The sequence below is a fragment of the Triticum aestivum genome, chromosome 7A (assembly GCF_018294505.1).
Source record: "Triticum aestivum cultivar Chinese Spring chromosome 7A, IWGSC CS RefSeq v2.1, whole genome shotgun sequence".
NCBI lineage: Eukaryota > Viridiplantae > Streptophyta > Magnoliopsida > Poales > Poaceae > Triticum > Triticum aestivum.
The window spans coordinates 728059444-728069773 of NC_057812.1; the positions used below are offsets into that span (position 1 = coordinate 728059444).

Genomic DNA, 10330 nt, shown 5'->3' on the forward strand with positions numbered 1-10330 from the left:
CGCATTAGGGCCGTTGAAAAGGGTCGTATGCTTCAGCGGTAGCCCGCATTAGGGCCGTCGAAAAGGGTCGTATGCTTCAGCGGTAGCCCGCATTAGGGCCGTCGAAAAGGGTCGTATGGTAGCCACTGTTGAAGTAGTGCCCCGCTTGTCCTCCAAAGGGAGTGCTGCCGCAAGAGAACAAGATTTTTGTAAAATTATTTGTATGTTCTTATCTATGCTGTCATTTGGTCATTCTTTTTTAATAATGTGCATCATTTGGTATAGAGGTTAATATCTTCGTATTAAATAGCTAGAGATGAGATAAAGGATCCCAGATTCTTATTGCTCTAGCACATGTCTCATTTGTTCAGTGTGAAATATACAACCTCCTCGACTGGCTCTAATGGAATGATATGACCACTCATGTTTCCTCAACATATTTAGGAATGAGAGGCCCCAGGAATACTGGAGGAAGCAGCACGATTCGACACTGAGAATATGATGTTTTGGGTTTAGTCTGTTTTGTTTATGTTTTTCTATGCGTTCGGTCTTAGGGTCTGCAATACAATGGGGCTGTTTGGTTTGTAACTAAGTTTGCCAAAGGTTGCCACACTAAGGTTAGACAAGTTTGACCAACTTAGATGACTGGTTCAAGGCACACCTTAGGCAAGCCACACTAGGGCCCCACATGGCATACACACAAAAAGTAAGGCAAAATTCTCTTAGGCTTGCCAACTTGTGGCTCTCATTTTGTTTAATTAACTTTAGGCAAGCTTGACAAAAATGTGTGGCAAAGTGTGGCAATGCAAGGCCTAGAACCAAACAGCCAATGTATATCAGTTGGGGCAGAAGCAGAACATTACACAGTTCTAGGAGAAAACAGGGTTTAGTGTCTAATTCCTGACCATCTTTGCATGTTCTTGAAAACACAAGACATGTCATTCTACCAATACAAATTAACTTGATTACTTTCACTTCGAAACAAGTCCAGGCGGTGGTGAATTAACTAGTTTCCTCATCAGCACGAGGAATGAAGCTCCATTTCCATATCATACAATTTTTTTTTTTACCATTATCTCATGCTACATCAACTATTTTATCACAGGCCTGGTTAACAGAATCGACTGCTTCTAGCCTTTGATAATGTCTCGTTAAAGACACCTATCCCCAGATCTCCTAATCTTTTAAATTAATCTCATTAAAAGTTCAATCTAAATGAAATTGTTAACTGATCCTAGTCTTAAAAATTATCTCACCAAAAACACCTACTCAGATTTCCTGATCTAAATGTTCCTACAAGGCAACCCATTAGTCAGCGAGGGACAAAAGGTTGCAAAATACAGTTAGATTGTCCCTTTGTTACAAGTTACATTTTTCACATGGTCCACACTGCAAGAACAACATAATTAGCAGCAGGCAAGACGTTCATCTGAAGCACCTTCAAATAAACTGCCATTCATGATATCTGCATCACCCACATAAAAGTAAAGAGTTAAGAGTCATGGATTATCACAGATGTAAACAAAAGCCTATTGTTTGCCAATGTTTCTCCCTATTGGTGTTCATCTGGCTGTGTTTTCCACATCTTATTTGAAATGGACAATAATTGTGAAGATTATACAAGGTGCAGACGTCAAAGAGTTGCAAATGGCATACGACGATTTCGAAAGAAACATCACTAAGTAAACTGCGAGTGATCTTTTTCAATAGTTCATTGTGTTCCAATTAATCACCATATGGTATGGTCAAAGTGTTGGTAAACTGCAAACCGTATACGACTAGTGACTACAATATGAATTTATGATGCAAGTCAGGCCTAACCAGATCATGCCACATAGTATAGAAAGTCAGCAGGCCTATCATAACTGATATATTAATACCACTAGAGATGCCAATCAAAGGAAATATCTAACTGTACTTCTCAAGTCAAGTGAGACTGAAGAAATGAAATTGGCCCAGGTCTAAAACTGACAGTGGACATAAAGTAATGTCAGGGCAACCGGCCCTAACATCATAAATTGTACAGATGCAGATAAAATTGTTCACAAAAAAAAGATGCAGATAAAATCAAATGAGACTAATATTTACAAAGTCAGGCAAAAGGCAGATCTTATTCTCTTGAATGAGTAATAAATAATTCACCAAAGGTTAAAGTATTCATCATTTAGGCTCCAAATAATAAAATAAAATCTAGGTTGACTTAAAAACACAAGCTCACTATGCAGCTTAAATCTGAAACATTTGAATTCATGTTTCACCGAAAGACAAAGAATTAAGAAAAGCAATACAAAATAATCAATTTATGCATCTACCCAACAGCAAATAAAAGTTCAAGAAGCACGTACCAATTGATCTGCAGCGGGTCTGGTGACGGAAATCTTTTGAGCCTCCTTCTAACAGAATATGACATTGATTGACAACAGAAGTAAGAAGAAAACCTGTAGCTAACTAAGTCCATTACCCATCTCATCGGTTTTGGAACTCTTATGCTGCCATAGGTAAGTCATGTTAACAGACCAACAAAATGTGCTGCAAGGAAATTTGTTGTACCAGGAAGCAAATAATAATTGTATATCACCTTGCTTTTTTTGTGCTTATGCACGTCTGCCGAATCCTCCGTCCCCTCATGCTTCCTCTTCTGAACAATTTGCGGACATATAAAGTATAGCTAAGTGATGAGTAAGACTTGGAGATACTGAAGTTTTAAACATAGAGAAAATGCAGCGACCTTCTCATGATGCTTATCCTTTTTCCTATCCTTGTCCTTGTCTTTGTCTTTAGACCGATCCTTATGTCGATGTTTGTGCTTCTTATGCTCCCTGTCCTTATCTTTGTCTTTGTGCTTTTTATGTTTTTTCTCTTTGTCCTTGGACTCACTTTTCGGTTTGCCCGAAATGGTAGGTATACCTTTTTCAGCCTGTTGATTGGTTTAATTGTCAAGTGTATGATAGGAAAATGCAATATAACACCATAAAGCAAGTAGGATGGCAAAAATGGTCTTACAGAGGGTAAATCTACTGGAGCAGTTTCTCGAAGCTGAAATGCTTGCCCCAGTGTTTCCATATCAAAGGGCTTAATATGAGGAGGCTTATCCCTTAAGTATGCATTCTGAACGAGTTGATCTAGCTCCATTCCTTCTCCTTTCCGAATTTCAGTGTCCCCCACTACATTGTGAAGGTAATGTGTATCTGAGATTGCAAGTGGCAAAGGCCTCTTGCAAAAGAAATCATGGTGCGGCTCCAATTTGTACTGACTTATTAAATCAACAGCACCAGTGAGCTCCCTAGGTCCTGAAATAGAAAGAGTCATATTATGGACTACCAGCATTGCATATAACCAAGGCAATTTGGAGAAGGATGCGCATCAAGAACCATGCCAGGAAAACGCACTCATGCATACAAGTACAATGGGCACTTATTTCTCTGGTAGGGTCCAATAAAGTAGCTTATCAGGGGGCACAAAAGACAATGTGGTTGTTCCATTGTTTTCGAGTCGCGCGACTAGTCGATGAGTCGCAAAAAAATGTCGATTAAACGTGTCGACTAGCGACTCGAGTTGCGACTAGTCACAACTGCAGGCTCAACTTTTTCCGAGTCGCTACCCCAGAATGACTCATCGACTTGAAAACCCCGTTGTTCAACATATAGACAAAAAAATGTCAACATGAGGAAATTTTGGCGGTTCCAGAGATGCTGCCAGCTTAAGGTATCAAATGTAGGACCAAGATTGACTGTCCAAGTTTGAACGTCGAATCTATATTTCTTGTGCAATATTTTGCTGATGGCTACAAGATAAGAATCATAACTACAGTAATAGAGAAGTACTTATGTATACAAGTCGAATGGCATCAAATGTGTAACATAACCCAGTAACCCACATAATATTGGATTATTTATTATTGATTAAAACTTGAATCAGGGCGGTCAAAAGACAGAGAAAGAAACAAAGGGAATATCAGATAAAAAAGGACAGACCCAGTGCATAGAAGCTCCCACACAAGGTGGGGTCTGGGGAGGGATTATAGGAACCTAGTCTTACCCCTGCAAAGTGCAATGCAGAGAGGCTGGTTCGAACCCAGGACCTCTTGGCACAAGTGGGGAGGACTTCACCATTGCGCTAGGCCTGCCCTCAAAGGGAATATCAGATAACAAACACAAATAGGCATGGCAACATCACAGTACTTAAAAAAGGATATCAAGTAAAGTAGATGCTTAATGAAGCAGAGGATGCTCCCAACCGGTCGGTTTCATCTTCAATGGTGAGAAATCCTTTAAACTTCCAATAGTGTGTAGTATAAACATCCATAGTTAATTACAGAGGCAAAGTTCCCTAGCGGAGATGAATATGCTTGCCAATGCTACTTTTCTGCATTTTGACAAAAGCAGTACCTTTGCCAAACTTCTTGTCGTCAGAATCCATCAGACTGAAGCTCGACCTACGCACAAGTCATCTTAACCTGAAATTCCATTCGACAATATTTTACAACTAATGTTCGAAAGTGGAGGCAATCATTCTCAGTAAAAATTGTATGAGCAGCACTATCCCAATTTGCTTTGGGTTCTTTGACTTTCTCCATCTACCATTACCATTCACCATTCTCACATTAGCATTGAAAGGCAGAATTAAATAATGTAACAAAAATCTCCATATCGTAGCAAAGATTCACAGTACCAATATCTAGGAACAGGACCAATATATAGCACTGACGATATCAACAAGAAAAACCTGGCATCATTCATCCATCTAACAAATTAAACAATCAATCCATCCATCCATCCATCTATCCAATTGACACATCGATTCATCCATCCATCTATCCAATTTATAGCTAAAAAAAGAAGAAGAGAGAGTTGGAAGAGAGAGGATGGCTCACCGTGGAGGAGTGGAGGACTGGATGATCTGCAGCTTCGGGACGGAGGCGCCGTGGGCAGCCGGTGCAGAGGGGCGCGGCGGCAGCTTCCCGTTGTCCCGGCTGCGGCAGAGGGCAGAGGGGCAGACGGCGCCGTGGAGGAAGCTGGGCTGCGGCGGGAGTGGGTCCCGGCGGCGGCGAGGCGGGGCCGGCGGCGGCGCTGGAACCCTAGCGCTGGCCCTGCTCTAGTTCGAGCCGAGCGAACAGATGAGGCGTCGAGGCAGGGGCGCTCGTTTTCTCTGTACAAGTCGTGCGGGCTCGGTGGCATTCTTGTGGTAATAACCTGTTGCAATAGGGGCACCCTGTTAACTCTTTTCTTTTGAGGGACTAGCCAAAATCCTCATATTCTGGGAAAATCCAACTATTTTGGAGATTTTGGATTGTATTAGGATTCTTCGAAGATTTTGGAGAGGCAATCAAGTTCTTTTGGCTAAAAAAATTTCAGACCGAGATTCTCCGTAATCTGCTCAAAAGAACTGGCCCCTACATGTGTGGTCACCAAATCCAGCCTTAAGAGCAACTTTAATGGGGCGACCCATTTCGTCTGCGGTCGTCCGTTTGGGTCGGCGCAGACAGAAAAGGTGGCCCAACGCGCCGACCCAAACGAACGCGCGTCTTTTTTTCGTCCGCGGACGTCCCATTCCCGCCGGACGCGCGCGCGCTCGCCTACTCCTGTCCTCGGGCCCGCTGGTCTGTGGCACATTGGCCTCCCCTCTCACCCCTCCCCTCTCCGGCCAACAAGCAACCCTCGCCCCGCCTCCTCCGTCACCGATGCCGCCGCCCATTTTTGCCGGCGACTCTTCCAGCTGCCGCCGCCTCCACATCCGTCCAGCAACGCCGCCCCTGCCCCCCGTCGCCCGCCGCCGCCGTTTTGTCGCCGGGGAGCAAACTGGTTCCCGCCGCCGCTTCCCCCATCACGCAGCCGCCCGCGACCAAGAAGACTCCTCGCCGCCCCCGCCACATCCGACCGGCACGCTCGTCGGACGCCGGCAGGGCAGCTAGCTGGTCTGTGGGCACCGCGTCTCCCCTCGCCGGTCGTCTCCTTCTTCGGCGCCCGCAAGTTGTTCGACAGTTTGCCAAGGTACGAAAATGGACTCCGCCGACGAATTCTTTTTCCACAGTTTCCTTTGCGACTCCGACGATTCGTCGTCCGGCGACGAGGAGGAGATATTGGCTGCTGTGTTGGTCCATCACCACCTCAACAACCAGCGGCCGTTGTTTCGTAGCTCCATTCCGGGCCACCTTCCGGCGTTGAATCGTAACCGAGAGAGCGGGCATTTCCTTCTCTAGAAGGACTACTTTGATACAACAAACTCGTTGTTCAAACATCACAAATTCCGCCGCCGGTTCCGTATGAGTAGGCATGTTTTCAACCGTATTAGAGAGGGGGTGGTCGGCTATGATGGCTACTTCAAGTGCAAACAGGATGTCGTCAGCAAGATTGGTTTCTCCTCTTATCAGAACTGCATTGCCGCCATCCGAATGCTTGCATACGGAGTGCCCAGTGATCTCATTGACGAGTACGTCCGTATGAGCGAGTCTACATGCCTAGAGTCCCTGTATAAGTTCTGCAAGGCTGTGATTGCTGTGTTTCGCCCTGAGTACTTGAGAGAGCCGACAACTGAAGATACAACCCGTTTGTTGGCGATGAATGCCAGCAGGGGCTTCCCGGGGATACTTGGCAGCATAGACTGCATGCACTAGGAGTGGAAAAACCGCCCTTCTGCTTGGCAAGGGTAATATAAGGGACATGTTAGGGCTTGCACTGTCATACTAGAGGCCGTGGCGCCTCAAGATCTTTGGATCTGGCACTCTTTCTTTGGCAGGGCTGGATCACACAATGATATCAACGTGCTTCAGCGCTCGCCGGTGTTTGCTAGGATCACACAATGTATCTTATTTTATTCATTTGCAAAACTATGTGAAATATTTTTATTTGTATTTGGCTTGTAAAATTATACTATTTATTTGGGCGGCTAAACTATTTTGCTTGTTATTTCATTTCACAATATGTTTGAATACAAATCAATGTAAAATTGGGTGGCCAGCCGGCCACGCCTGCACATATGGGTCGGCGCGTTGGGCGCGCTGCCGACCCATATGAAAAACAAGGCGGACGCCGGACGGGCGACCGACCCAAACGGATAAAAAGCGGACGAAATCGCCGTCCGTTTGGGTCGGCCCGTTGGGATTTCGAGATTAGGATTTGTCACTCCGATTGTCGGAGAGGTATCTCTGGGCTCTCTCGGTAATGCACATCACCTAAGCCTTGCAAGCATTGCAACTAATGAGTTAGTTGCGAGATGATGTATTACGAAACGAGTAAAGAGACTTGCCGGTAACGAGATTGAACTAGGTATTGAGATGCCGACGATCGAATCTCGGGCAAGTAACATACCGATGACAAAGGGAACAACGTATGTTGTTATGCGGTTTGACCGATAAAGATCTTCGTAGATTATGTAGGAGCCAATATGAGCATCCAGGTTCCGCTATTGGTTATTGACCGGAGACGTGTCTCGGTCATGTCTACATAGTTCTCGAACCCGTAGGGTCCGCACGCTTAACGCTATGATGACAGTTATATTATGAGTTTATATGTTTTGATGTACCGAAGGAGTTCGGAGTCCCGGATGAGATCGGGGACATGATGAGGAGTCTCGAAATGGTCGAGACGTAAAGATCGATCTATTGGACGACTATATTCGGACATCGGAAAGGTTCCGAGTGATTCGGGTATTTTCGGGAGTACCGGGGAGTTACGGGAATTCGTATTGGGCCTTAATGGGCCATACGAGAAAGGAGAGAAAGGCCTTAAAGGGTGGCCGCACCCCTCCCCATGGGCTGGTCCGAATTGGACTAGGGAGGGGGGCGCCCTCTTCCTTCCTTCTCATTTTCCCTTCCCTTTCCTTCCCTCATACTCCTACTACTTGGAAGGGCTCCTAGTTCTACTAGGAAAGGGGGAATCCTACTCCCGGTGGGAGTAGGACTCCCCTAGGGCGCGCCATAGAGAGGGCCGACCCTCCCCCTCCTCCACTCCTTTATATACGGGGGCAGGGGGCACCCCAAAGACACAACAATTGATCTCTTGATCTCTTAGCCATGTGCGGTGCCCCCCTCCACCATAATCCACCTCGATCATATCGTAGCGGTGCTTAGGCGAAGCCCTGCGTCGGTAGAACATCATCATCGTCACCACGCCGTCGTGCTGACAAAACTCTCCCTCAACACTCGGCTGGATCGGAGTTCGAGGGACGTCATCGAGTTGAACGTGTGCTGAACTCGGAGGTGTCGTACGTTCGGCACTTGGATCGGTCGGATCGTGAAGACGTATGACTACATCAACCGCGTTATGTTAACGCTTCCGCTTTCGGTCTACGAGGGTACGTAGACAACACTCTCCCCTCTCGTTGCTATGCATCACCATGATCTTGCGTGTGAGTAGGAATTTTTTTGAAATTACTACGTTCCCCAACAGTGGCATCCGAGCCAGGTTTTATGCGTTGATGTTATATGCACGAGTAGAACACAAGTGAGTTGTGGTCGATATAAGTCATACTGCTTACCATGTCATACTTTGGTTCAGCGGTATTGTTGTATGAAGCGGCCCGGACCGACATTACACGTACGCTTATGCGAGACTGGTTCTACCGACGTGATTTGCACACAGGTGGCTGGCGGGTGTCCGTTTCTCCAAGTTTAGTTGAACCGAGTGTGGCTACGCCTGGTCCTTGCGAAGGTTAAAACATCACCAACTTGACAAACTATCGTTGTGGTTTTGATGTGTAGGTAAAGACAGTTCTTGCTAAGCTCGTAGCAACCACGTAAAACTTGCAACAATAAAGTAGAGGACGTCTAACTTGTTTTTGCAGGGCATGTTGTGATGTGATATGGTCAAGACATGATGCTAAATTTTATTGCATGAGATGATCATGTTTTGTAACCGAGTTATCGGCAACTGGCAAGAGCCATATGGTTGTCGCTTTATTGTATGCAATGCAATCGCGCTGTAATGCTTTACTTTATCACTAAGCGGTAGCGATAGTCGTCGAAGCATAAGATTGGCGAGACGACAACAATGCTACGATGGTGATCAAGGTGTCGCGCCGATGACAATGGTGATCATGACGGTGCTTCGGAGATGGAGATCACAAGCACAAGATGATGATGGCCATATCATATCACTTATATTGATTGCATGTGATGTTTATCTTTTATACATCTTATCTTGCTTTGATTGACGGTAGCATTATAAGATGATCTCTCACTAAATTTTAAGATAAAAGTGTTCTCCCTGAGTATGCACCGTTGCCAAAGTTCGTCGTGCCCAGACACCACGTGATGATCGGGTGTGATAAGCTCTACGTCCATCTACAGTGGGTGCAAGCCAGTTTTGCACACGCAGAATACTCAGGTTAAACTTGACGAGCCTAGTGTTGGGTTTCGTAGTAATTTCAAAAAATTTCCTACGCTCACGCAAGATCATGTGATGCATAGCAACGAGATGGAGAGTGTTGTCTACGTACCCACACAGACCGACTGCGGAAGCATTGACGCAACGTAGAGGAAGTAGTCGTACGTCTTCCCGATCCGACCGATCAAGCACCGAAACTACGGCACCTCCGAGTTCGAGCACACGTTCAGCTCGATGACGATCCCCGGACTCCAATCCAGCAAAGTGTCGGGGAAGAGTTCCATCAGCACGACGGCGTGGTGAAGATCTTGATGCACAACAGCAGCAGGGCTTCGCCTAAACTCCGCTACAGTATTATCGAGGAATATGGTGGCTGGGGGCACCGCACACGGCTAAGGAATAGATCACCTGGATCAACTTGTGTGTTCTAGGGTGCCTCTGCCTCAGTATATAAAGGACTAGAGGGGGGGAGGCTGGCCGGCCAAGGTGTGGCGCGCCAGGAGAGTCCTACTCCCTCTGGGAGTAGGATTCCCCCCCCAATCCTAGTTGGAATAGGATTCGCGGAGGGGGAAAAGAGAGAGAGGGGGCGGCCACCTCTCCTAGTCCTAATAGGACTAGGGGAAGGGGGGAGGCGCACAGCCACCTTGGGCTGCCCCTTTCTCCTTTCCACTAAAGCCCACTAAGGCCCATATAGCTCCCGGGGGGTTCCGGTAACCTCCCGGTACTCCGGTAAAATCCCGATTTCACCCGGAACACTTCTGATATCCAAACATAGGCTTCCAATATATCAATCTTTATGTCTCTACCATTTCGAGACTCCTCGTCATGTCCGTGATCACATCCAGGACTACGAACAACCTTCGGTACATCAAAAATGCATAAACTCATAATATAACTGTCATCATAACCTTAAGCGTGCGGACCCTACGGGTTCGAGAACAATGTAGACATGACCGAGACACGTCTCCGGTCAATAGCCAATAGCGGGACCTGGATGCCCATATTGGCTTCTACATATTCTACGAAGA

At 46.2% G+C, this 10330-nt stretch overlaps 1 protein-coding gene across 3 annotated transcripts; it reads right to left on the reverse strand.

Moving 5' to 3' along the window:
- Positions 1-974: 974 nt before the first annotated feature.
- Positions 975-5117, reverse strand: LOC123149759 (probable mediator of RNA polymerase II transcription subunit 19b). Of its 3 annotated transcripts, XM_044569489.1 has the most exons (7): positions 4853-5116; positions 4368-4435; positions 2983-3269; positions 2708-2896; positions 2558-2617; positions 2325-2468; positions 975-1444 (listed from the first exon to the last, which is right to left on the reverse strand). In XM_044569489.1, exons 2-6 carry the CDS (start codon positions 4396-4398, stop codon positions 2424-2426), a joined length of 612 nt encoding a protein of 203 aa, XP_044425424.1. In that variant the 5' UTR covers positions 4399-4435; positions 4853-5116; the 3' UTR covers positions 975-1444; positions 2325-2423. The 3 variants fall into 3 exon arrangements, with proteins under 3 accessions (XP_044425424.1, XP_044425423.1, XP_044425422.1); XM_044569488.1 differs by having other exon boundaries at positions 2325-2617; positions 4853-5117; XM_044569487.1 differs by having other exon boundaries at positions 975-2617; positions 4853-5117.
- Positions 5118-10330: the final 5213 nt, after the last annotated feature.

What these genes read in the sequence shown, in the direction of transcription:
- LOC123149759 (XM_044569488.1), bottom strand. Translation starts at nt 4,398, where the DNA reads ATGGATTCTGACGACAAGAAGTTTGGCAAAG. An exon ending in CTCCAGTAGATTTACCCTCT is followed by an intron (nt 2,897 to 2,982) that starts GTAAGACCATTT and finishes ACCAATCAACAG; the next exon opens with GCTGAAAAAGGTATACCTAC. An exon ending in AGGATAAGCATCATGAGAAG is followed by an intron (nt 2,618 to 2,707) that starts GTCGCTGCATTT and finishes CAAATTGTTCAG; the next exon opens with AAGAGGAAGCATGAGGGGAC.